Source organism: Heliangelus exortis, chromosome 16, assembly GCF_036169615.1.
Source record: "Heliangelus exortis chromosome 16, bHelExo1.hap1, whole genome shotgun sequence".
Classification (NCBI taxonomy): Eukaryota; Metazoa; Chordata; class Aves; order Apodiformes; family Trochilidae; genus Heliangelus; species Heliangelus exortis.
The window spans coordinates 5505368-5533217 of NC_092437.1; the positions used below are offsets into that span (position 1 = coordinate 5505368).

The following is a 27850-nucleotide window of genomic DNA, read 5'->3' on the forward strand; positions in this document are numbered from 1 at the left end:
AGAAGTGTTTGATCCACTTTTGCCATACTCTGTGGCTCACTTTTCTATTGTTATTGCTCACTTCTATTGCTACTCCATGGAATTAACTCCCACGTGGAGGTAACTCCTAATCTCTTAGCACGGGTCATTTTCTTGAATCACAGTGGCACCTGGTGGTGTTTTAAATACTTTCTGTACAGCTTTTTTTTTTTTCCTTTTATAGCATACTGTAGTATTTTCTTATTTTAGAAAGTCAGTGGAATTATTTTCAGTTGCTGGAGGTTTATCTGCTGTGAAAGGTGATTCTCTGAGACTGCCGCTTTTTCTAGGCGTGAAGATGCTTCCCTACTCTACTGCAGTATGTGCGATTCATGCTGTACTTTATTACCTATATTTGTGATACAGGTGATAAATATACCCATATCACACCAGTAGAGTGAAAGCCCCACTTTGGAACAGCTGTATTTCATTTAAACCTGCTACCAGTTTCCCCTGTATAATAAAGACCACAAATGTCAGTAGAATAACTTTATTAGCAACACGTTTGGATCAGAGTTTCTCTGTTCTACCTGCTGGTGGTGAAAATGGTTCCAAAGTGAGCATATGAGTGAATTATAATCATTTAGTCCAGTAACTTGTCAACACTATGCACTGAATTCAGTGTTCCAAATACTGGTTATCTATAGAGACAATTTCTGATATAAAAGAAGCAGATGAGCGGAGGCCCTGCATAAGCAGGCACAGTCCTCTGGCACCATGACAACGTATGGCACAGCAATAAAACTACTCCAGGGATTCCTTCCCCGAGCCAGGAGGAGGCTTCCCCTTCCCTTCGGCGGCCACGTCGCCCTTAGTGCCGCGACTGCAGCAGCACTGCAGGAAACTGCGAAAACACTTGCTGAGCTGCAGGGCAGCGAGAGAGCCGGAGCGGGAGCCAAGGACGGCGAGCTAACAGGCGGGAAGGACAAGCGACCCACTGCGGGGAGCGGCGGCCACCGGGGCACCCCACGTCGCCGGTCCGGTCCGGGGAAGCGGAACCGCAGGCGTGAGGCGAACACGGGCACCGCCTGCAGCGCAGAGCAGGCTGCCGGACTGCACGCACAGCCCTCCTCCCGCCTCTGACCTCCACCGTGATTGGCTCGCAGCCCGCAGTCGCGGGTAGTGATTGGCTGGAGGCTCCGGGCGCAGAGTCTTATTGGCCGGCGGGAAGCGGCGCCTCTCTCTGCTCCGGCCGTGAGGGGAGGGCCGCCATGCTGCGGGAGGGGGCTCTGCTGTCTGGGGCGCCGCAGCGGTCCTGGGGGGCAGCGCCTTCCTGGTGAGGAGGCGGGGGTCGCCACGAGATGGTTTCCTCTCAGTAGCAAATGTCTTGGCGGAGATGACGGCGTCTGTGTATGTTTCGAGGGCTGAGGTTTCACTCTCTCTTATAGAAGGAGGCTCCTAGAAGGGGTTTCCATGTTCTTTGCTGGCTTGTCGGACTAGAAAGGAGGCGAGACCTGCGAGGTGATAGCAAAGGCCTCAGTTTAGGACGTTGTATTCTTGTATTGGAAAAAAATAATTTTAAAACCACCCTCTATTTGTTATTTCTGTGTTATGTGTATAAGAACAACTATTGTTCATTTCCAGGTGCTCGTTCTACAGAAGTCATTCCCTGTTTTTATTCATTATTTCCCATTTCTTTGTCAATTTCTGTATGATCTGTGCTATGGGAAGTCCAAAACTGCACATTGTAGATTGGTGAATATAGATTAATAATTATACAAAGCATGGAAAAGTTTTAACTCAAAAACACTGCAACCCTAACAACTTGTCTTAGTTGTGTTTAGGCAATATTATCAGAAAAAGATCATTTGCAATCTTGCTTTTTTGTGGTAATAGGAACCTTGGAGCACTGTATGTGGTGGCTCTTTCCCTGCACGCATTTACCACATTTTTCTTAAGTTACTATTTTTTGATAAAGCCTTCCAGGAGTTTTGCTGTTGATTTACCTGTTCTGGATAACCTGATATTAGTATAATTGGCCATCTTCATGGTTTTTTCTTCATAAAAATTACTGAGTCAGAACCCCCTCCATTGCCCAAGCTGGTCGTTCCTTTCACTGTCATTTTAAGCAGTTTTTTCATGTGAGAATGTTTCCTTGTATCCCCAGTTAATTTCTTAAGTAAAATTTATACTAGTGACAAATTTTGAAATTGGTAATGTATTTTGCTAGATTACTGACTGATGTTTTTGCAAAACCTGTTTGAAATCTGTCAGTGACTTATGTTTTGGTAGAGTGATGATTGTACCCAGTTTTATGCAGCTGAGTAGATGAATTGCAAAAAATGGCAGCCAGGAATGAGATGCAGGTATGTGCTTATGGACCAGAATATTAGTACTGATTGTGTCAATTACCAGCTTAAAACAGGCCTTCTGTTATTAAATTACAAGTAAAAATTGCATTGTGGCAAAGAATGTGGAAGGAACACATTTTCCTTTCATACAGGTTAGTGCTAAGCAGTTGGATAGAAGGGAAGTAGAATTGGAAATTTTTATTGATGAATATAAATCACATGCATCTGACATACATGAATCAGCTGGGATGATATGATGAAAATGCTTAATTCTGGTTATAATTGATTTAGAAAAAATAAAGTAGCAAAATAGTTGATGAATGCAGGAGTCCTTAAATACGTTCATATCTTTCATAGTCACTAGTACATAATTAGACATGCATAATATTAAATGTACTAAGGAAAAGGGAAAACTACCAAATAATTAAAAACAGTGGTTAAGTTTTTGCCTAGGTAATGTATTAGACATGGTGTACTGTACTTTAGGTTTTACTTTTAATGATATTATTGTTCACAATATTTCCTTACAATGCAACAGATGATTGCATAAAACCTTTTTAAAAGAGTGTTAAACATATAGTAAGTAATACAGTTGCTCTGTTTTATTATTGGCAGTTTGAAAAGTTAATTGATGAAGCTACAAGAAAAAAAGATTTCCAATTATTAGAGCAATTTCTGGCAACAGAAGACTGTGAGAATGTCTCTCACAAATGCAGCAAACAGTTTGTCAACAAACTAGACAAGCTTCTGTGTCGGGTAAGGTAATTATTAGGTCAGAATCATCTCTACTCTTATTGCAGTAGTCTGAAAAATTTTTTTTTCATTTGTTCATTTTAAAATTTGTTTTCAAAAGAGAGCTAAAAGATACCTGGCTAATTAACCTTCAGTTCTAGAACTGTACACTAAAGCTTATGTTATAATTTCAGGAACTGGACAAACAAGAAGTCAAAAGCATTTCTACTTTACTAAACTTTATTCAGAAATGTGGGGAAAAAATCAACATAGCAGGAGAAGATGGGCTCCCAGCAATGATGAAATATGGCCTAGTTGGAAGGATAAGTAAAACCATAAGCATACATGAACTTACTAAAAATATTAAAAAAAAAAAAAATATATATATATTTTTCTATATATATTCGTGTTAGAAAGTCAGCTACAGAAACTGTTAGTTTGAAATCAGCATCAGTTTACTGTGAGTGAAAAATTTCAGTTTGGGGCTAAAGTACACAGACTGGTAATAGTGTTATTGTAATGTTTGTATAGTTTGTATAATTTTACTTAAACATAACACAAACTATTGTCCTTTTTCATGGTATTAAAATACTTCTGTTTTCCCTGTACATGGTTAATTGGTTTGAAAAGGTAAAAGGAATTTTAATCCTCAGAGGAAATGAAAAGAATGAAATGCTTACAGGTCTGGCTGAAGATTTCTTCAACATATTGCTGGTAAAAATATATTGATAATAAAATGAATTATGTATATTTGTCAAAGTAATTCTTATTAATTTAATAACAAAACCACTTTCAAATGTGTTTCTGTTGAATATACTTTTAAAGTTAATGTTAACAATGATTTCTGAAATAGATAATAAGTCTTTGGATAAGTAGTTTGTCTGTCTTCATACTCATTTTCCTCTCATGATTAACAAGTTTGTAAGATTTGTGAGTTTTCCTCTGCTTGTAAATATTTTGCCATTGGGGAAATAATTTCCATAAATGTAACTGAAATACAGGTTTGGGAAACCACATTGAGTATTAGAAGTCTCTTTTATGTTCTTCATTACAGAGGAATTAAAAATATTAAGTTCTTTTTGATTACTTGGTTTAAGTATTGTTATGCTGTAATATTTACAAAATACACAAAATGATGTGGTTTGTTTTGTTTTATTCTAGGCTATATGTGATAGCAAACCTGAAGGTGAGCTTAAAGTGTACACTGGATCTGATAGTGTTCTGAAAGAGACATTTTAAAGTTACCCGTGTTAAAATACCTCTGACTACTTGTGGAGCCATCTTGAGGCAAGGTGGTTTGGAGCAGATCATGGATCCTGCAGGTTTTCTGAAGTGTCTTTATTGACCTTTCAGTATAGCACTAGGTAGAAAGGCACTTGCAGCCCATTATGCTGGCATCATCAAAATGAAAGATTCATTTCCTAGGAAGTTAAATTTCAGGGTAAATTAAATCTCCAAGAGCTAATTTACAGAACTGATGAAATTATATTTTAAAAATAATTAGTCCAGGGCACTTATGAAGTGCTGTCCAGGAATAGAAATCTCACAATGAGACATATTGACTACAAATTGAATTAACTCTGCTGTCTTGTGTTTAATCATAAAGCTTAAAAAGCTTATTCCTAAATATCACTAATCTGGTATGGAAAGGAGGGCATGCTTTATTTTATTATTGAATCAAAATCAGTATTTTTCGAAATGCAGGTGAACAGCCACCCTAATGCACTCTCAATCACTCTTTTTTTCTTTTTGTTAGGTAAAATGCAAATACTGGAAAACTTTGCTCTGAGAGCATGTACTCTCGTTGCTGATGTAAGAATAAGTATTTATGTTCAGCAGGAGGTAAACATTTTTCTTTCTAGACAACAGCTTTATGGTTAGTGTTTTAAGAGACAGTAGTTTAACTGCACAGATGCTACAAAAAATATGTTGTAGTGCTCTAGAATCAGAAAGATGATTTAATGCTTCTCTGGGGATGTTTGTTAACATTTATATGTCAGGTTATGTTTAAACCTGAAATAAGAAACGTAACCCTTTAAGAATGGATGTTCACATTAAAGTGAATGTAGTTTATTGAAATTGGGGTAGTTAAATAATGTTTAAGTTCAGAAATAACTCATTGCCTTTTCTTGTTTTGCCATTATTTAAGCATGTTTGTTTCTTTAGTGCTATGAAATGTATGTTACAAGGCCCCAAAATAAAAATAACTTAAGCTTTAACAACTTATTTTATAGTTAATCTTACTCCCTTTTCTCCACTTTTAGGTAGTTAGAAAACTTAATTTAATGCTTGACAACACACCTCGAGATGCCAGGAAAAAGATATTTTCTACAAAGGAAATGTTGCTTGTCATGTAAATAACCTTCAGCATAATTTTTCTATCGTTACATTGTTTGCAGTTCTGGGAAGGCGATTTTTACTAATATTTACTAGTCTGTCTTTAATTCACTTTTCCATTTTCCACTGGTGGTGGCTGTGGACAGGTATTCTCATAGGTTAATCTCCCTTATAAGCTTAAATTTACCTCTGCCAATCTGGGTTCAGATTCTTCTAGCCCCAGTTGTCTTAAAATAATTAAAATCTTGTTTATAAGAACATCTTCAAAGAGCAGTGAGTCACTGACTGGAAGGAACACCCTATTCACATTGTGAATTTTTTTTTCCACATTTCGAAAAATAAACAGAATAAAAATTATATGTATTGTATGGTACACTTCTACTGTAGTACTTTCAGGAGGACATTCTTAGCATAACAGACTTTCCCTTTTCAAGTTAAGTGGTGTAGTGGAATCAGGGTTTCATCTCATTTATTGAAAACTGTCTCATACATTAAATAAACTTGTCTTTGTGTTGCTGTAACATTTGAGTGAAATGTTTCTTTGTTTGACAGGAGTGACATGGGGCAGAGAATTTTGGATGCTGGAGGTGAGCATGAGACTTAAAAAATTTAGCTTTGAGCTTCTGAAAAATCAAAAGAAAGACATTTAGAAGTTGCAGAATGTTGCTCTTAAAGTCCTCTGAAAAATACAAATATGTCATGAAAACAATGTGCAAACTGGTACGTTTCAGATACATGTATGTAAGTATGAATATAAGTTTTAAAATAAGGAATTCAGCCTTTCAGAGTAGTGAGCTGCTGACTATGTTCAGTAGTACTATAATTTCTCTCAGGAATCACTTTTGACTCCCAAAATTTTCCCAGTTCAAACAGGTGAAAATTGAAAACTTGTCTTGCTTTTATGCCTGGTATAGGTCTGACATTCCTTGAAAGTTTGGCTGACAATTCATCTTGAAATATTGCTGTTTAGTCATTGTTATTAACTTATTTTTCACATCAGGAGTATTTTCAAAATTACTGTTCCTATTAAATGTGTTGTGCTGTAGACTATGACCTGCAGGTGGCCATTACTGAAGCTTTGTGCAGAATGGTGTCAGAGAAGCAAAGAGCAGAACTGGCAAGCCAGTGGTTTTCCATGGAGTTTGTGTCAAATGCATTTAAAGGAATTAAAGATTCTGAGTTCGAAACAGTAAGTTAGATGAAAAATATTTCCAGGAATGTAAACTTTGGCTGTACAATTCTTTAAGAAATTTTTATTTTAATAGGATTGCAGAAAATTTCTTAACCAGGTGAATGGGATGCTTGGAGACAAAAGAAGGTAAAACTTTTTTTTTTTTTTTTTCAAAGCTGATGTGTTTTTTTTTGTGGCCATTCATCAGGAGTAGCCTTTGTATCACAAACAGTTTTTTTAAATTTATATAATTCCTCTACTAGAAAAAAAGGACAAACATGCGAGTTTCAGATTATTAGGTAACAACTTGAAGAAACTATTTTCTAAATAAGAACACTCACTTGAGAAGATGCTTTAACTATACAAAGCACATTTCATTTAATGTTTACAATGAGCTAGTTTTTATATTCTCTTTAGTTTTGTTGAAAAATTATGAGATGCTCAATTAAATAAACATAATCTAGCAATAGCTAGTAATCTGTTGGCATATATTTTGCTAATTGTTGATTTAGGATATGTACATAGAAGTAATCAGTGAGAGTATCTACTGAATTAATTGGACACAAAAGAAAAAATGTTTCAGATCACATGCTCAGCATGTTACTTTTATTTGTCCTGATAACAAAGAGATTGCCTGCTGTGTCTTCATATCAGCTGTATATTCAGTTTGAGTATCATTCTTAAAATATCAGCAGATAAACTAGAAGTATGAGTGTAGTGATAAGAGGTCTTATCCCACTGCTTTAATTGTTAGGATATATAAGATTTCATGTTATCTCCCTTTGAAAAGAAGTGCAGTCAAGTCACTGCTCTTGATTGCTGTGATCTCAGTCTCTCAAGCACACAAGTTTTGTGCTGAAAACAGAGTCCAGTTGCTGTGTTTAGTTACATGAAACTTATTCACAGCATTTTTGGATAGTTGACAAAATATCATTTTCTTGCAGGGTTTTCACATATCCATGTTTATCAGCAGCTCTTGATAAACATGAGGTGAGTTACAGGTTCAATCATATATCCACAGATTTTCATTTGTTCAGCTGAAGAATTCCTTTGCCTTCTAGTTAAGAAAAAATAGGGATCAAGTAAGATTTTATTTTTTTTCTTAAGAATACTAACGTGCATGTATTTTAATTTTGTAAGAATAACACAAAGCCTGCGAGTTGGTTATAGTCATTGCTCTCAGCTCTTTTATCATGTTTGTTTGCCTGTTTTAGCTACAAATACCATTGGATGAAAACCTTGAAGAATTTTGGATTGATTTCAATGTTGGTAGCAGAAGTATATCTTTCTATGTGGCAGCAGATGATGCAGTAAGCTAATTTTTGTCTGTTGTGTTAGATTGTTCTGAGGCAGTAGCTATACATTCTTTCAAGTGTATCAAACTTGTTTCCCCACATGAAAAAATATGAAAGTTACATGTGTATCTATAGTGGGAAGGGGGAAAATGATTTGGTGTGCATCTTTAGATCAAAAATGAGTAGGTTAATGTCTACCAAAGCTCTTCTGAGACATTGTTTGCTGTTACCTGTGAAGTATGTGTTCATTGTCACTCCTTGTAAAAGAGGATTTAAAAAGTTGAGAAATTGTCCTCAGTAACTTTTATGATCACTTCATTTAATTGTAATATAATGCTTTTCTAGCTTTAAAAATATGTATTTTTCATGTTAGGATCAACAGTGGGAAACAGTTATTATACCTGAAGAAGGGGTAGACCTGTACAGCCTTGAAGGTATTACCACTCAAAAATGTGACATTTTTTTAAACAGTAACTTTTATTTTCAAACTGATTAATCCTAAAGCACTGATTCAGTTCTCAGCAAAGGAAAATTCCCACATAAGACATTATATATGCTGTTGTTGGGATAAAACTGCACTGCTGTCACATTTGCATTTCAGTCATGCAGGTGTGATTTTATGAAAATAATTTTAACACAGTATCTCATAGTTACTTCAATGCAAAACAAGGCACTAGGCTGTGACATTTAATAATGTTCTTTTCAAACTAGTTAGAATAATTTCATAAATGTATGTAATTTGTCTGCAACTATAGTGAATAACTAAAAGTTCTGCAGGATGACATAGAATATTTGTAAAAGATGGAATTATTAATTGTTTCACTAGTAAAATTTCTTATAGAGTGAATTAAATATACATCTCAGTAGCTGAACTGAAGAGTACAAGTTTCATGTATTTACAAATATTATAGGAGATGTTAAATTGTAATGAAGCTACTTGTCAAATTTTGTTTTTGTCTAGAAAAAGATTCAAAAACATTATTAACAATAAATCTAAAAAGCCCAATGATTGTCGGTAATCAAGAAGGAGAGAATTTTTTTTTATATTTTGATTCCATCTTGGAAATCAAAGATACAACCAGAAAGATTTATGGATTAAGTAAGTGCAAGGTAAGACATAAACACCTTTTTGAACAGTGCTTAATTAAGCCATAGCTTACTCATTGCTGCTTATAAGAAACTCATTTGCCCTAAAGTCTGACTGAGAAACTTCTGAGAAATAGAACTGCTATGAGCTTGTAGAATTTGTTTTCCCCTATAACATGGTTTCAGACACTTATCTCTGGCTGAAATATTTTCTTGCTGATTCTTGTTTAAAAAAACAAGCAAAGTGTACATTTGACATGGATGGTTACTCACTTTGTAGGGCTTTAGTAAGAAGCTGACTGCATCAGTTGCCAAAACAACTGTACACGTCGTCTTTGATGAAAGTGGATCACAGGTAATTTTACCTCATAGTTGGTTGGATTATTAGCTAATTTATGGCTACCTACCATAAAAAACAAGGGGTTTAAAACTTCAAATAAACAAAGATAATTGTAAAAGCAGTCCAAGTGATTACTAGTAAGCATGTCTTGTTTACTTGGGGAGATAATAATGTTAATACTCGAATCATAGAATACTTCAGATAGATAGACACAGGAGGAGTTCTTTTTATGTGAATTGTGATTTCTTAACTGATCCTTCTTAGTGAAAATTATTACTTTGGATGCTTTCACACTGAAAGTGTATCAACTCTGAAGTTTATCAAAATCTCCAGTGAGAATCGTGTTACTTAAGGTGAAAAAGTTGCTCTCTGTCTATTTGTATATAAAATATAAAATGGAAATACCTGAAAAATTCAAAATATTTATAGGTACTTGTACCAGAAAGTCAGTTGTCACCATGTTTGGATGACAAACTTAAAGGAGAGGAGAAGCTCAGTAAGTACAAAACCCAGCAACTTCCTGCAACCTCAAAGACTCCGGGTAAAAATAACAATCAAGATAAATGCAAAGTTGGTTCCTCCAAGGTAAGCAGGATTACCAATTCATAAAAGAGTTTATAAAAATACAATAAGTATTTCTTTCGTTGTAAAATATAACCCCTCTGTTACTTTACAGCTATAATATAATTAATGCTTTTTCTATGATGTGACAATTTTTAAACCATTGCTTAGATCTCTTCTGGTATTCTGAAGTCTGGCATAGCTGTGGGTGATAGTAATATCTGTAATTAGAGACAAGTCCAATAGACTTGGCATTCCCAAAGTCTGATGATTGCAAAAAAATATGTGATTGTCAATCCTCTATCCTGGTTTTCCAAATGTTTCATGACACTGCTCCTATGCATAGCTAAGTATTTGGTTTAAACTGAGAGGAGCCCAGCTCATTAAGATTGGTGTTTCTTTTGCTCCACAATCACTCTAAAGTTACAAACATATTATGTTTATACTTGGACTAACTACGTGTCTGCTAGGTGTGGGGGAAAACATCAAGCAATGTCACCATGTCTTCAGTAACAGAAAGTGTCAAAGGGCTCTTGGAAATAGATTTTCTAAAATCTTACATTTTTATTGTTAAATCTGTGTATTACCATCAAGTTTTTTCTGTTCCTCAAGGTAACTACAGCTCGAAAAAGGAAAGTGTCTGAAGCATCTGTGCTTATTCCTGGAACTACAAGACTTTCCACGAGGAGTCCACTGGTATTTGTTAGTACAGGTAAGTTGACACGTACTTCCAGGGAGAACATGCTATAAAATGTCTTTGAAATACAAGCATTTTTTACTTTGTCAAAAATAGGAGTCATCACTTTCCTACTCATAGTGTCACTGTAGCAGATACTTAGTACTTTCTACAAGGGAGAAATTTGTAAGACAAAGATCAGGAGAGGCTGGACATGCAACTAGCTTCAGAACCATGTGACTAACAAACTTCATTTTCTTGCTTTAACTGTCTCAAGTGTAACAGCATCCTTAGTTATGTATATCCATGTATTATCTACAAATTAAGCTTAACAGAGGCTAGAAAAGAAAGCATTTTCAGATCAGGATGGACAAGATGGAGAACTTTTTCATTTGGAACTAACTCCACAGTGTGTTCCAGCAGAAATACATTACAGTAAAATCTCACAGGTGACCAACTATTTTCTACCAGGGCCAGGCTGTAAAAAGCATTGTTTACCTTCAGACATCCAGTCTATGGGCTCATTAAACTCCATGTAACTGAATTGAAATCTATAGAATTATAAAAGGTACATAATGAGTTGATATAAACACTAGCCAACTCTAAAAATTTATAGAGCAAACGTAATCATGGGCAAAACTCTTTCTCCTGATGTCACAGATATCACAGCAATGATAACAGAAGAAATGATAGAATTCTAACATGCCCCTGGTTTGATTTCAGCCACTCCTCATAAAGGACGATTTAAATTACCTTTGGAAATGATGAGCTCTGCTGAGAAGTCTAACAATAATGAAATAAATGAGATGAGAACAAAGAGTTTCTATGATGAACCAGCTGGAGTATGCATCTCATCCATAGCTAAGTCTTATATTTAGAATAGCATTAATTTCTATTCCATTTATTTCTGGTTCTGAATGTCTTTCTTGGTCGAATTCTTGTCAAATCCCTATGAAATGGGACTATGAAATCCCTATGAGATGACTATGGAATTTTGAAGTGTTTTTTGATATAGCCATGCTTTAGAAAAAGGCTTTAATGTATAGAATGTGTAGTTTAGAATATTTCAAGTGTTACTATGTAGGATAATTATACTTTTGCTTATGTGGATTGTAATTGACAGTGTTACTGTACTTTTTAGAGTGGGCAAAGATGTACACTAGATAATGGATTTTGTGAAACAGAACAGAAGATCAGGAATTCAAATATCAGAAATGAGTCAAAACTACCTGAAAAGGTACTGGAATCATCACTTCTATGAAATGCAAAGTTACTGTGTAAGGTGACAAGGTTATACTGTTCATAGGCCTGTGCTAATATTTTCTTTTGGGTGCTATCCAACTCTAGCTAATGTGTGCTGAGGAAGTTTTAGACATGATACAAGAACTGGATATTGTTGCCACAGAAAAGCAAACTTTAGGCAAGTAGTTTTACAAGAGTTGGTAGTCCTTACTATTAACATTATTTTAATTTTGTTCATTTCCTTCTTAATAATAATTGGTACCAAACTCGTATCTCATTTAGATGAAGCATTAGATGTTGTTCCTGATTCTCAGCCAGCAGGAAGAGGCAACAAAGCTGTGTAAGTGTTGGAAAAGATTACTAAGTCACTGTTGTTGTCACTCACTTTGAAGGTAGTGTTTTCAAGTATTGCCAGAACAGAAATTATATTGCATAGTTTCAGACAATAGTAAAATTAAATTGTATGATCTTCCCTGAGAGTTGCATAAAGAACTGTTGGCTGTGTAAGTCAAGTCACTTTTATTTTTATATTTTATTTTATTAAATTTATTTTATTTAAATAGATTTTATTTTATTAATTTTATATTTTTATTTTATTTTAGTTTTGTTTTTTTAATTCTGAAATTCATGCCATCGTAGCAGCACTCTCATATGTATTTACTAAGGCTGCTTCATAAACAGTACTATTTTTTGTCCTAATCAAACACTTGATATTGATGTATCTGTTTATGCAAATAGTAGTAATTAATGAGATCAGAAGAGGAGTTTGAGTTTGCTTTAGTAGTAGCAAGGAAAGGAATTCAGATGACATAGGAAGCTAAAATACAAATGACACGTGGGTTTACATAAGTGATCTGCTCCCGAAGAATCAGCAGGTTTGACTCACCACAGGGTTATCTTGGTTCAAGGTTTATTGATGGCCATAGGATATTGTTGATGTTTTGAAACTGACTGAAAAATGTAAGTTGTTTCTGAAGATTTGCCATTTTTAATGGATTGGTTGATTTGAACAGTGGTAGCAGGCTAAGGTACCAATACAGATTTTCTGATTTACCAATGCAGATTTTTTGGTTTTGTGATGCATATTTTTATTCTAAATAAGATTTGAATTCTGCAATTCCCTGGTAATAAAATGGTATTATCTTTGTTAGGCTGTCTGATCTGTTGGAGAGTTCTTTTGATAAAACCAAAACGTGGAAGAAAAGAGCATGCTCTGTGCCTAAGAAGGATATAACAACTGGTGACAAGCAAAAGCTAAATCCACCACTGGCCCATACACCCCATCCAGGTTATGTTCACACTTTAACTGTTAGTGTTAAAAATGTTCCAGATGAGTTTTTAACCTGCAGCTGTGCTTTTTTTTTTTCTTTTTTTCCTTTTCCTGTATTAGTTTGTATTGCTAGTGAAAGTGCTGTGAAACAAAAAGCATTTATTAATTTTTTTGAAGCATCTCTCCAGATAAACAAAGAAATAAAAAAAGGAGAAGAGAAGAAAACCAAGAAAATTCAATTGATAGCACAAGGGAAGAAAACAGCAAAATACTTAGTGGGCAGTCAGATTGTTAATAATTTTGAGCAGAAAATGTTAAATAGAGAAAACATTTAAACTACTCCTGGAACATAATTTAAAACATTTCTTTCAGCTAGAGTATCCGAAACATCTTTGCCCTCAGATTTTACAAATGAGGAACCAGATGTTCTCTTTAAAAAAGATACTGCAAATCCAAACCAATTAAAGACGGTGAGAGTTTGCTACATTCATATCTCTGGTTTGCAATTGAGAAAATTGCCAATTTTTCAGTGTTTCAGAGTTTGTGTTTTATTTTCCTTTAGTCACAATCTTACCTTTAATTAACTTTCTACTATTATGAGGTAAATAAAGCCAGGTTCACTGTTTACTTTTTAGTGTGAGCTATTGAAGATTGTTTTACTCTGCATTTCTTTTTCAAAATCATCTTTTAAAAAAATAATTCTTAAATAAGCAACAACTTGTGCTTTTCATGCACTTATTCAATCTCTTTGAGCATCCTGTTACACAAGCCCACATTATTTAAAAGAAAATACCTGCTAACCCAATGATTTATTCCTCACTTGTATTTAATGAAGTTTATGTGATTGTTTGGAAAGCATATCTCTGTTTGCAGCTTTGCCTTCCTGTCGAATGGGTTAGAAATTTAGTCTTAAACTCTATTTTTATAGAAAGCAAAGTCTAAAGAAATGACAGATGCAACAACAAAATCACTAATTAGTAAGATCAGTGACAGATATAAAGACAAGACTGATGAGAAAAACAAAGCAAGAGACTCCTTGACTTTTAACAGGTATGATGTGAATTATTTGCCTTGGTGTTTCTTTTTGTGCACATGCCTTTGTCTGTAATCTGCTCCTCTATTTGTAGTTCTTTCATCTGCTTTCATCTGAATCATTGGGTCACTTTTAGTAAAATCTGTTGTACATTGGGTAGAGACTAGAAATTGAATAGTTCTGGTAGTAGAATTAAGTACAAAGGCTGTTAGAAACTTCCATGGTCTTTGACTCCCTCATTCAGTCTCTGAGAACTGGGGTAATTTATGGACACTGCAGACGTGGGGTGTCTCTAAGCTACCAACATATTTTGGGGGTTAACCTTGGATTCAGTCTTCTGTGTTCTGATCAACTGAAGTCCCTGAGTGTCTCCTAAAAGGGTCGACTTGTTAGAGGTTTAAATTTAACAGCTTCTTATTTAAGAAAATTGGACTTGCCTTCCTGGAACTGAAGACTGAACATGTGCTTTACATACAATTACATGCTCTCCAAGTTTGGTTGTAACTGAATACAAAAGGACTGGAATAGTTAAGCTATGACACCTTTCAAATCTTTCAAAGAGGAGTTCAGAAGACAGACAGAAGCTGCAAGCTTAGTTTGTGACCTGGAATTAATTTTTCTAGAGCAAAAAAATGAAAGGGTCTCGTCTCTTTTAGTCCATTTTTTAAATTATTTTTTTTAAATACCCGAATAGATTTGTTGTGTTTGATAAGGACTTTATATAAAAAGTATTCCAAAGCACATATTCTAATTAGGATTTAACAATTTTTCCTTTTTTTCCTAGGCCACATTTAAATAAATCATGTGTCTCTAAGGTAACATAGTACTGCTTTGGTTCTTTTTTGTGCTTTTTTCATATCAGATAGATGTATATATATGGTGGTAGCTAGTAGGTGTAAAGCTAAAGTTCACAAACATTGCTGAATGTTGATTATCTGTAGGTGATGTTGTTTAATTATATATTGACTGTACATACTTGACATACCTTTTATATATTTTCTTACATTGAATAGTATTTTTGTAGGCAACTGTCAGCCAGTGAAACCCAAATTAATTTCTGTTTATGGATTGTACAATTGAATTTGTTCCTTTTAAACACAGGAATGATAAATAGTTAGAATAAGAATATTATAATAAATCAGATTATAGGATTCTTTTTAAAGATTAAGTTTCTATTAGCTCTTGTCCCTTTTCCTATGTTGTACTATTGTTAACCACGTGGCAGTCTGGGCAGCTCATTAGTGAGTACTTTTTGAGATAACATTGTAGATGAATGCATAGCCCAAGTGTGACATATGAGTTAACATTTCATTTGTGTAAAGGAAGAAGTTCAGAACAGAAACCTGAAAACCACTTCTGCTCTTAATATAACTGCTGCTCACACTGGGTGAGTAGTTAAAATATTTTCAAGTGCAGTTTATATCCCTACCTAACTTTACAATTAAATCAGTCACAAAATTGACCTCTGTCTCTGTTTGACAGGGATGATATTTACAACTTTCACATCAGTGGATTTGATGAGCCTACCATAAAACTTGGAGTAAGAATATAACTGAAACTTACATTATGAACAGAGTAGATGGGAGCTCAGTCAACTTAAATTCTGTTTACTGAAAGTATAGTTAACTTTGAAAAGTTCAAATTATATCAGTGAATTAAGGGGGGAAAAAAGTGTGCCATGTAAACATGTCCATCATTTGTAAATGTATAATGATATGTGCTATCCTAAGGTTCTGGACACTTAAAGCTATTATGATGTTTTCCTGAATTAAGAATAAAACAGTTTGTTAGGAGTATCTTTATTTTTAAATTATCTCATTATCCTGAAAGTGTTGCTGCCATCCTTCCAAACCCCTTTATAGAGACATACTTGACTTTATAGAGACATTTGCTTTAAAAGAAAATCTGGCAAAGATAACTGCAGAAGACAACAGAAGAGTCTCATTTCTTATGTCTCAGTGGAGCTGCTGAATTGGTAGTCAAGCAAGTGGAGGACAACTGAAGTATTAGTTTGAGATATTGAGTGCTTCAGTGAGTTCCAACTGGTTTGAACTATCAGCTCTATTCCTAAATTATTGATAAGATAGAAATTAATCATTTTAAGTTAATGGCTTAGCATAAAAACCAAGCAAAAACTCAGTTACTCTCTGATGGCCTGATTAATTTTGATTAAATTGTATAACAAATAAGCCCCCTAATTTTTTTTCTGATTTATTTATTTTTTTTTAGAGCAAACAATCACATGTTACTGAACTCGGTGCTTATACAGGTCCAAACAAAAAAAGGTAGGGCTGTAATATTTTGTCCTGCTCTCCTTATTATCATCAAGAATAGTTCTGTCTGTATTCTCCAGCATTCCACTGTGAAAATCAGGGAATGTGTACATGACAGTAGTATCTTGACTGGGGTGTTTTTCCAAGTGATAGCCATAGCTGCTCTGGCCTCCTAGGCTGTTTCAGGACTTCACTTTGGAGGCTGATACGTGGGAAGAATGTGTTCCATGAAGAAAACAGCTTGAGTTCTCATCATGGAGTACTATGGGGATATCAGGTCCTCAATAGAGGGTGGTAGTTTTTTGTTTATGTTCAGCCTGCAAAGGGTGGTGCTGGTGCTGTGTGTTTGATCATTAGCAAATAAGCACATCCTTTAGGGTTTAAGGTGAGTAGATATTTCCAAAGTGGATGTGAAGACAAAAGTTGGTACATTTGCTCAAATTTTTAATCCACGTATCACAAAACTAATAGGATTTATATCAAGTGTTTTTATATGTATCATTTAAAGGTTCTTTTTTCTTTTTCTAATTAAGGAACACAGATGACAGTAAAACTATCACTGAGATAAAAGGAAGCAAAAAAGTAAGGCTCAGATTTTTGTGTATCACTATACCTTGTTGTCCTGTCTTTAAATACCAACTATATAAGTGAAAGGTATAATAAAAATAAATCAGTAACTTGAATTTTTTTTTTGGTTTTGTAGACTACAAACAATAAAAACAAGAAGCATCTCTTCAGTGACACGGATACAGAATACAGAGCTGATGACAGCAAGACTGACATTAGTTGGCTACATGAGTCAAACAGAAAATCTAAAACACAGTTAATTGATTACAGTAGAAATAAAAATGTAAGGAAAGCAATAAGCACAGACAAAAGTAAGAAACTTTTAAATATTTCTTAAGAATAATGCAGTAAGTTTGTTCATTGATATTTACTGCACAGAGTGTAATGTGCAGTGTTGAAGACAATAGTTTTTTGTTGTCTTAAGGAATCTTCAGATTAATTATAGTAACTTATAGAGGTTAATTTCAAAAAATTCTATTTTATTATGGTAATAATAATAATGTGCTGAAAGCAGTTTACTGAATCAGTACTTTGTGGACATGTAGCTGAAACTCTAAATTTCAAACACTTGCATATTTTGCTGATTTTTTTTCTGACTTTTTATTGCAGCAGCAGATAAATTCTCTGAACCTGCTTGCTACGTGGATAAACCTAAAGGCAAAAATGCAAATAAGAAAAAGGTAAACGTGAATTTGCTACTAGATTTGTAATACATATTAATAATGTCTTTGCTATCTACAGAAAGAGGTTCTAAATAACTTTTCATAAACTGTGCCATTTCTCTATGCTTAATTCAACATCATTTGCTAGGAACAGATAGTTTTTTTCAGGTACTGTCTTATTTTTATATTTCAGGTAGTATTTCAGGCATAATGCTATTCGTATGTTAAAATTATTATTATACATTGATGCTTTTGTAAATTTTATTACCTAAAATTATAGATTATTTCTACTGCTTGATAGCTGTCTTCTCCATTAAATGTGCTGTTAGCTTTTCAGCAGCAGTTTTCATGTGGCTAATGTGCTTAATTGAATTCCAATACCTCTGAGATGACAGTTTCTTTAAAGGATATATATAACAGTGAAATTGCAAAACAAAGTGTTATCTGTACTAAGAATATTAGTTGTAAAATATTGTCAGCATATTAAAGTTGGGAGTATTTTAAATTATAAGTGATTATGAACATGTTAATGGATGATGCTTGTAGATGTTTGCAAGCCACAGTTTAAAAAACAAATTAAAAAAACCACCAAACAACCCTCACCCCTCCAGATTGTACAGTAATTATAAAAGTCTATTTAATCCTGGTGGATTAAAGCTATACACATGTACTTAGTAGAACACAGGCATGAAAATATGATCACCACATGTAGGTATTGAAGGTAAAGAGGGCTTTAGTTCTGAGCAGGCTTAAACTAAGAATCATCAATTGCCCAGTGGCAAAATGGGCTTCGTAGTAGAATGTCCTTTTTTGGTAGTGGAATTCCCCTGATCTTTGTTTTGGCAAAGTTAAACTTATTTAGTTGTTTTGAAATAATAGATTTCAAGTAATTAAGCAAAGTTACCTACCTTTATTCTTAGATATTTATTAACCATTCTGATCTAAACTGAAAATGTTTTTATTCTTCCAAAGATGAACAAAAACAAATGTGAAAAAGAGAATTCAAAACCAGATCAAATAATAGAACAAGCCACCAGACAAAAAAGACCACGAAGAGCAGTGGTAGCAAAAAATTACAAAGAGCCTTCTAGTTCTGAGTCAGAGTGTGAAAGGAAAACTTCAGCATGTACCTCTAAAGAGAAGAAATCAAAAACACAGGTATACAGTTATACTCTGTTCCTAATAATCTACTTCTGCAATATTTTTTAAAATAAACTCTGTTTTGTACTTTTAGGATCCTGAATTTCAAAAGCCCACCATAAGCAAGTTGGACTGAATTATTTCTAGGCGTGACCTTCTAAAAATTAAGAATGTTACCTACTAGAAAAAATAGTCCTCAGTTATGTTCTCAGTCATAATAGTTTTTCAGTTCCTATTTAAGAAATTTGCTGCTTCGAAGATCTACTGTGTCTTTTAAATAAAAATATTAATGTTATTTTTTATATACATATTAAATGGGAGTACCTTTAATGATGTATCTTTTTGGACCTTCTGCCTGTTCACTGATCTGTATAGTTAATATGCTCTTTGCCTACCAAATCTGTACATTTCTGTATGTTTACAAATAACATTTATATAAACTCTGCATTTTAATAGAAACAGATGAATGAGGAAAACAAGGCTGATGATCAGAAAAAAGAACTCCAGAACACGGTGTCTACAGAGACAAAGAGAATAGCTAACTATGTGCATAAAGCATTTCTTAAATCAAAGAACTCTGCAGAAGAAAAGGAAATTGAAATGCTTTCATCTGAGAGTCTTGCTTCTCCTGAGACAATGAGATGTAGGTATTTAGACTTTTAATTTATAGCATCAAGAGTTGGAGGTTAAATTAGGACTACAACTTTCCATTTATTTCATGCTTTTAAAAAACGAGAGATACCCTGATTCAGTGTGTACCACTTAATTTAGGGAAGTCTCTCAATATGTCACTAACACTTCTAGGTTGGCACAGTTATTTGACATCAGTGTAATATGTAAGTGAAACACATAAATGTTAGAATTAATCTGCTTACTGCTAAAATAGTGTGGAGGGTGCAAAAGGTGCTAGTGTGAAATATTGTATGCCAAAACTTAAAATAAAAATCCACACATCTAAGATTTGCAAATACCCAGAGTTGGAACAGCTAGCAAAATGGGACTTAAACTTACCTTTTTTTTTCACTTTCACTCCTCATGCTGACAGTTAATTACCTGTTTTCTAGGTGCTGAAAGAATATCAGAAAGTGATGTTGCTCAAGAGCATGATTTCACTGAAACATCACCTGGTCTTCAGGATTCAACACCAGAAAGAAGAGAAGTATTAAACTTTGAGAAAGGAATCTCTCCCAATAATTCCTATCCACAAAAGAATATTCAAAGTGTATGTCTAAATCAGTCCCCTGAGATGACTATTAAAAAGTTAACTTTTGGAAATAAAAGTTTCTCACCAGTTTTAACTGAAGCATCTTTGGTAAGAATCTTAAATATTTTAACAGAAATTGTTTCGTTCTGCTGCCACTGATTTATACTTTTGTTCACCTCTTTTCAATAATGAATTTTTTGGTTGATCTGCAGCTTAGCTTAAGGACATCCAAAGCTGTCAGTGGAAAACATTCAAAGGGGTCTGTATTTGAAACCCGTGATAATAATGAAGATTCAAGTTTTAGACATTGCTTTTCAGACACACTGGCTGTTAAAGGAAAAGTACAGGATATCACTAAGCATGTTACCAAAAGTGAAGAAGAGGTATGTTATTAATTCCTTTGCTTTTCAGAAGAGAGTTGCAGCTTTTTTGTCAATGTTATTTGCTTTACATATAGTGAGGTTTATGGGCAACAAATCTTTCTTAATAATAAATTCTATATATAATGTTTGCTTGTGACCTGTTTGGAAAATCTTACTAGTTAATTTTTAAATATTTGAGATAAGTTAGGGAATTGTTTATTACATGGATACGAGGAAAGAATTGTATCCTGACAAGATCAGTTAAAATTAATTGTCTTAAATACTTTCTTCACTTTCAATAAAAAATAATTTTTCACAAATTAAGAGTTGTGGCATCTGTGTGGAAAAAATCTTTAGGTGAAAAAGTGCTCTCATAGTTTTAACATTAATGTATTATTCAGTACAAAAAGTATTGCTGCACTGGCACATCAATAAAAACAACTCTATACCTTCCTACCACTTGTAAGTACTTTTTCTGGTGAAAAAAACACTTATGACTCCTTCAAGAAATAATTTTGTGTTGTGTTGCAAGAAACAGATTTTATTGATCATTTGAATTATTGCTATCAGTAATTATTCATAAAATGAACAATTTGTTTATCTTTCATCTGCATCTGGTAGTGGATCTGGTAGTAATACGTATAATTTTTTTTTTTTACTTCCTGTTGTTGTGTTCATGTCCCTAGTTTAATGAAAAGCAAATATAAGTGTGCATTTCTGATGAAGACTCTTAAAAGAGCTTTAATTTGGAAGCTAATAAATCAGTGACTTTTCTTTTAGGATGATGCAGCAACATCTCCAGTTTCTGCTTCCAGTGGAAGAAACGTAGAGTCTTGGAGCAAAGTACCTTATCACCCTGTACATGAGTCAGGTACAGACATCTCATTTGAAGCAGGATTTCCTATGTGTCTCTGGAAAGGATAAGAAATATGTTTATTTAATATAAAAATGTGGCCCAAGTCTTTTAATCTTGCTTTCTTTTATGTATATTTCAGTATTATTTCATTTTTACTCTTTTTCCTTGTTTTCTTTGCTATTTTGATTACCAAAAAAAAGCCTGAAAATTTGGCTCCAGAATGTAGTGACTCTTTAGAGTTACTTGTGCTCTTGAGAAGGAGTTAGAAGCATTCCTACTGATGTGTGGAAAAACAGTGGGGTTAATGGCACAATCAGGAAAAGAGTTTTTAGTTTGAATCTCTGCAATGAGTGATTCTTTCATGGATCCAAGAGTTCTGTAGCTCTGTGTTGTATTGAAATCCTGATTTTAATTTACAGCAGGTTCTCCTATCTGCTGAACATGCCCTCCACAAATATAATGCTTGTTAATTCTCATACAGTTCTTGAGTTTTGAAGTCATGACACATATCCATAGAGTTTGGATCCAAGGGGTCAATAAATTCTTTTTCATCCTCCTAGTTCACTGTTCTAAATAATCCTAAAATTAAGCATTTTTTTTGTGTTTATTAAAGGACCAACTATACAGACATTTTCCAAGCGAAGGTACCACAGTGATACAGAAAGCAGCTCTGATGTAGAAACAAACAAAGAGGAGAAAAAGAAAAGAGACAGAATAATGAAGTTACAGCCTAGAAAGTTATTTAAAACAGACGACGTTGTTACGCGTGGAGGTTGGTTATGGAGTGAAAGTTGGCTATGGAGTGAATGTTGGCTATAGTTGTGCAAAAGTTAAAAATTATGTAACAAGGAAAAGCACATCAAAATCATTTTCTCTGTTCAAAAAAGGGCATAAAAATGCTTAGTATTTAGAAACATAAGCCATTAAAAAGTCAGAAAATTGATGTGAAAATAGATACTGGTCCCAGGCCATCGAAGTGGGGAAATTAATCTGTATGCAACAAAAGGTGTTTTAGACCCTGTTGATATGTCAGATAGAATAAGTTTTCATACTGAATCGTGCCACACTTTTTTTCATTCTCTGCAGTGTCTGAAACCGTGTCTACTTGGTCTGTAAATGATGTGACTGGTTTGGATGGGGAGCTCTGGGAACCTGGTTGTTCAACTATGAGTATATGTCAGAAGCTCCAAAAAGAATTTACTAAGAAAATTGAGGTAAGACATTTCATATACAATATTAGTTGTCTGTGTGGGTACTTGTGCATATCAATGATAGCTTGGCTTTCACTACAGAATTTGCTTAAAAGAGCGTGAAAATAGCCACGTGCATAGAATTTGAAGAAATGACAGAATTCAAGTTGCCTTTTATGCCTTTTTCAGTTCCCTTATGTACCTCACTAATAACCAATTATCCTGTTTTTTAGGTCTGTTTTGGTTTTTATCCTGTCTGTTGTTTCTAACAAAATTTCAAGTAATTTACATCTAATTAAGTTAGAATTTTATCAGAAACAGATTTCATTAACAGAAAGCTTTTCCGTAAAGGATAGTGAGGCAATGAAAAAAAAATTACGGAAGATTTTTTTTGCTGAGTGTGACCTGTGATACTATACAATTACAGTATAAACATACAGGCTTTTTTTGTAAAGTGAAAATAATCTGAATTTAATGTTAAAACTTCCTCATAGAGCCGCTCACGGATAATGGATTGTTTTGCTAAACAGTCATTAAGAGCTGTCCATGAGCACTTGACAAAAATGAGCTATCAGCTACATGAATGCAGGTCTGTAATGAAAGATATATTTTATATCTTCCTTAAAATGGAATTAATTTCATTTTAAAGTAACTCATTTTGTTTTGGTAGGATCAAACAGCTGGACAGATTTCATTTTATTCTCCTTGAGGAAATTGAGAATTTTGAAAAAGATTCTGTGTCTCTGAAAAACATGGAGAAAGAGTTCATGGTTTGTATTTTAATTGCTTGATCATGGCAGATTCTTATGGAATCCATAAATTGCTCACATAATCTTTAACTTGAGATGATTAATTCTTTTTTTAAAAGCCTTTATAATTTTGCTTAAGGTTGGTTCCTACCGATTTTCATCTACTTTTCTTTCCAGATCTTTTGGAAAAAACATACACATACTTTTAGTGCGTACATGAGAAGTGAGCAGCAGAGGTGAGTAGGCTTCAGGAATCCCAGGTGGGGACTTATGTTCTGTTTATTTGAGGTGTAAGTTAGGTCAACTACTATTCTCTACGCAATTTCTTTTTTCCATAACATAGAGATAGCACCTTGTATGAGGAAATGAGATTGACATGTTACATTACAGGAAAAATAATCACTAAGTTTTTCCACCTAACTCCTGGAGAATTCCAATAGTAACAGTGATGGTAATGTTCATCCATGCTTTTAATTGCAAATAGTTTGAAAATAATGGATTGTATTTGTAATGTGTGGGGAATTTTCATGTGTAGCAAAGCTTATTTGGACTGCTTTTTCTTTCTTCAGAATTCAGATACTTAAAACATCATATGAAAAAAACATCTATCATACTGCTGACTATGAAGAACATATTTTTACTTCAGAGGTATGATGAACTTCTATTTCTCGTTTTTAAGAATTCTTACTTTTTATTCAAAGAAGGACTTTATCCTAAGCATTTTATAAAGGTCACTTAAGTATTTTTGTAGTTTTCCATTGTTACAAAATATCCTTTAATGTAACTATTCAGTGTTTTAGAGCTAGTTTTGTGGAAAGGATGAATCCATTGTAAATTGTGTGAATTTATGTGGAAAACTGCTGCAAGATTCTGTATTCTGTGTCTTTGCTTACCCATGCTAATCATCCAAGAAAGAACAAATCTAAAGCATCCCTTTCATTAGACAGGTGGATGCACGTGCATCTGTATCACTCATTTATAAACCATTTAGGGATGAAATTGTCCTCTTGAAAATGGGTTGGCAATTGTGATCAGAGAAAGATGTATTAAGTATCTTTTCATAGATGAATCTGATGAAAGAAGACATAAAAGGACTCCAAGAGAAACTCCTTAAAGAAATGGTAAATGAAATTATCTTGTCCTCAGTTTTATTTATTGCTTAAGTATAGTGGCTTGAACACTAAATTACTAAAAATCATGATTTCTAGTTCCCTATCAGAAATAAAAAGGCGTCAGAATCCAAGTAGCACTGACACATTGTACTTCAAACCTTATCTGGCTGATAAAAGCTGATACAGCTTTACTGCTTTAGTTCTGAGTCTTAATATGTTGAATGTTGACATGGAAAAGTATCATATTTGAATCAGATTTGATCTCCTGAAAGCAGCACTTACTATGCACCAGAATTACAGTACTTAAAAAAAAAAAATAAAAAAGCAGCACAACCCAGAAATATTTTATTTGAAGTATGTGATAAATGTAATGCTTTTTCACAGCAAGAAGAGGAACTGTGTAATGTTCGCAGAGGACTGCAGGCATTGTTTCAATCAGAAGATAGAATTCTGAAATAATATTTTCAGATACCTTCCTGAAATTCAAGGTGAACATAAATACTCTTTCATAATGTAAAATTTAACAGTTTTGTTTGTTTTTACACTGTTATAATGAAAGCGTATTTTCTTTAATTATATCAAAATCTTTGTGAATAAGACTGCACCTTTTATATGTGAGATTTGGAATTATTTTACTGAATCTGCTAAAAATGCAATATGTAAATTTTTGAATTTTTAGCACACACTGTTTTTTAAGAGGTCGTTAACATTTTTTATATGTTATTTAACTGACTTTCAGAGAAATAATTTCAAATTTCACTTTGAACCTGTTTTGCTTCTATGTGTACAGCATAGTCCTTTCTAATCCAGAATACAGTCAGAAATTATTTAAGGATGAAGTTGCCTGTTTTGATGTCAGTTCTATTTGTTTGTGGTGTTCATCTTCAATAGGAGTTTCTAAGAGAAACCAAAACTCTAAACACTTGTGTTTGAACTATGTTGCAAATATTTGTATTAAATATTTCAAGAAAAATGTTGTCTGTATTGGTTTTTTTACTGTTTTGCTTTAAATCAGTAATACACATCAAATAAAACTTGCTGCTGCACATACTTTCTGTATGAAAACAGCAAGATATCTGCTATCTGTAGCTCAAACACGATCTACATACTTAATGCAATCTATTCCACATACTTAGTGCTCAGATTTCCTAAGAAAGTGTCCAGTAAGTCATAATATGCATTTCTTTGTTGCCATGATACACAAATCTACCGTGCATTTTGTAGTTCCTTAGTAGCCTTTTAATTTTTTTTAACTTGCTCAGAACAATAATACTTTTATTTAAGTCATCTTAAAATGGAGGTTAAAAGCTTACAGCTGATGAAGAAGTAAGAGATGTAGAGAACTCCTAGAAGGTTCATGTCTTGGAGCTTTGCTACATTTTTACACACAGAGCTGCCCCTGTACCATGGAGCTGACTCCAGGTTACCACTCCCAGCACCTCAGGAGCCTGAGCTCACTCAGCTCTGAACTAACACAACTTCTCATCTTCTGGAGCAAGGCTGAAGAGTACATGCATGTCTGTAGCTGATGTGATGACCTAGTGGTCTCAAAGTAATATATTTAGCCAGTTTTGGGTAACATCTTCACAGCTTCATTACATGATAACCTTTAATTTATATTCTCCTGTACCTCTTTATTTTGTCCTTTGGTTGTCTTTAACATCGTGGATGCATTTTTTCCATTACCCCTCCACCCTCTGAACTCCTGTTTTAATTCAGGGTCCTTTCTGCATTCCTAATATTGGAATTGATGCAGAGACCTTGATTTTACCATAGTGTTCCTCTAATTTTTTTTTCATACATTACTGAAACCACTTAGGCTCTCTCAGACTCTTATTTTCATTCCAGCTAGTTCTGGATGCAATTATTATCTATTTCTTTACAAGTCTCATAAACTGGCTTTCATCAAGTCTTAGGTTGATATGACTTCAAACCCACCAATCATTTTTTCAATATATTTATCCCATAGAAGTTCTCTGCTGAACCTCACCACTGTCTTCATCTTTGGTGATACTTAACCAGTTTTCTTTCTTTATTGCTTTGCCCATGCAATCTGTCTGCTCTTCAGATACTTCATACATCTTTGATTTATCCCTCGTTATTTCAGAGTGACCATTTCCTAAGTTTTATTTTCAAAGAGAAAAATTGCACGATTTAGAATTGAATTTTAAGGTAGAGTTAAGGCAGAAAACTCTGGTGAAGGACATCAAAGAAAATGGGAAAATCTGAACAAAATTAAAAACAAGACAAAAGTCCATACTTCCAGATTCTGTCCTGAACTCTTCACTCATTTAGCAAACTACTGTAAGTTCAAAGTTGGCCTCACTCAGAGCAGAGGGTGGGTCCCACAACCTTGGGAAAGGAACTAGTTTCTTGCCAACCTATATTAATCTATAACTTTATGAAATGATTGATTTTTCCTTATTGAACCAACCATCTTCAGAAAACTTCTTAGATCGGAAATGGATGTAACAGATTTCCCTCCAATGTGCCCTGAGAGTACAATACAGAGTAATAGGTGTTCTTACACTTAATGGGTTTATTGTAAACAGAAATAGTTTTTAATTTTAAAAATGCAAGGCAATGTTGTCTCTGGAAATTATTATACTGAAATTTGATCTACTCGCCCCATCTATGTAACCATACTTAATGCTGTTCTAATTTTTCTGATTGTTGTATTGTGTTTTGTTGGTTTTTTTTTTTTAGCGTGTGATCACTGCCATCTCCACTAGATGGACCTCATGAGATGTTAAAAGGTGTTTGGTTTGGTTGGTTTTTTTTACTGGTATAATTGAATTTTATCTGTATATGAAACAGTATCTTAACTGTACAAGTTTTCTAAAAGTACCCTGCAAGGCCCATATTCTTTTCTTATAGTGAGTACATATTGAGGAAATAAATACAATTACTATTATTATGGAGAATTCACAATAGAATAATGAAATTTTAGTGCCCACGTATCAGTCTTATCACACTACACTGGCTCCCCAAAAGTTTGAGCAAGTAAAATCAAATTTAACAAATGTAAAATTGTGAAGCAAAATTTTTTTTATCTGTGGGGAGGAAACCCTAGGAGTCATTTAAAGTAGACACTTAAATGAAGTGGTAGGAAGTGACCATGTCATCACTACACCATCTGAAGTAGTCACAACTTTGTCTCTTACCAGACTGAAGCAGAAAAAAGGCTGGGATTCCTGTGGTGGAAGGACAGCTGAGAACATGGGAAGAAGCAAAGCATATCCCTGCATGACTACAGGAGGTTAAGTTGCATTGGTAATACAGCTCATAGGCATTGTTTGAAATTTTAAAAGCTGCTCTATATTACCCTTAAAATCTTTTTCTATTTATTATATTTTTCCACATCATTTTAATGTGTTTTATAAAACATTTTTATTATCAGTGAAAGTATGCATTGCTGCTAAACAGCAGTGTTACTTTCATGGATATTATCCAAGTTTGTAGTTGACAGTGGGTCATCTACTGTTCTCAAACTAAATATGGTTCTTGAGCTGAAGAAACTTTTCTCTCTTTTCTGTTTATCCTTTTATACTACACCTGGATTATCATTATGTTGTTGTTTAGAATTAATAGTACTTTTTAAATAATAAAATTAAGATGATAAATATAATTAATGGTATGTTAAAAGGCTAGTTTATAATGTTACGTATTTCTGTGAAAAGCCA

The 27850-nt window shown here is 33.9% G+C and overlaps 2 protein-coding genes across 3 annotated transcripts in view; one reads left to right on the plus strand and one right to left on the minus strand.

Annotated features, from left to right (window-relative positions):
* The window catches only part of TUBB1 (tubulin beta 1 class VI), a 340778-nt gene that overhangs the window by 66131 nt on the left and 246797 nt on the right, over nt 1-27850 (minus strand). The gene's annotated exons all lie outside the window — the stretch shown is intronic.
* On the plus strand, nt 1486-27795 carry SYCP2 (synaptonemal complex protein 2). Its single transcript, XM_071759460.1, has 45 exons — nt 1486-2324; nt 2925-3065; nt 3236-3364; nt 3651-3755; nt 4203-4227; nt 4798-4883; nt 5306-5394; nt 5931-5965; nt 6425-6567; nt 6644-6696; nt 7494-7539; nt 7764-7859; nt 8218-8278; nt 8806-8954; nt 9211-9285; nt 9700-9855; nt 10444-10543; nt 11231-11349; nt 11649-11744; nt 11855-11927; nt 12032-12089; nt 12901-13037; nt 13392-13489; nt 13948-14069; nt 14837-14867; nt 15375-15439; nt 15535-15592; nt 16282-16337; nt 16859-16907; nt 17029-17203; nt 17505-17572; nt 18527-18712; nt 19151-19337; nt 19759-20006; nt 20111-20281; nt 21041-21131; nt 21730-21888; nt 22203-22330; nt 22801-22895; nt 22977-23076; nt 23233-23291; nt 23625-23703; nt 24120-24176; nt 24552-24655; nt 27335-27795. Exons 1-44 carry the CDS (start codon nt 2301-2303, stop codon nt 24624-24626), a joined length of 4353 nt encoding a protein of 1450 aa, XP_071615561.1. The 5' UTR covers nt 1486-2300; the 3' UTR covers nt 24627-24655; nt 27335-27795.

Coding starts and splice junctions, on each gene's coding strand:
- SYCP2 (XM_071759460.1), top strand. CDS start 2,301: ATGGCAGCCAGGAATGAGATGCAG. Junction 5,966..6,424: donor GAGAATTTTGGATGCTGGAG/GTGAGCATGAGA, acceptor GTTGTGCTGTAG/ACTATGACCTGCAGGTGGCC. Junction 20,282..21,040: donor TTACCAAAAGTGAAGAAGAG/GTATGTTATTAA, acceptor CTTTTCTTTTAG/GATGATGCAGCAACATCTCC.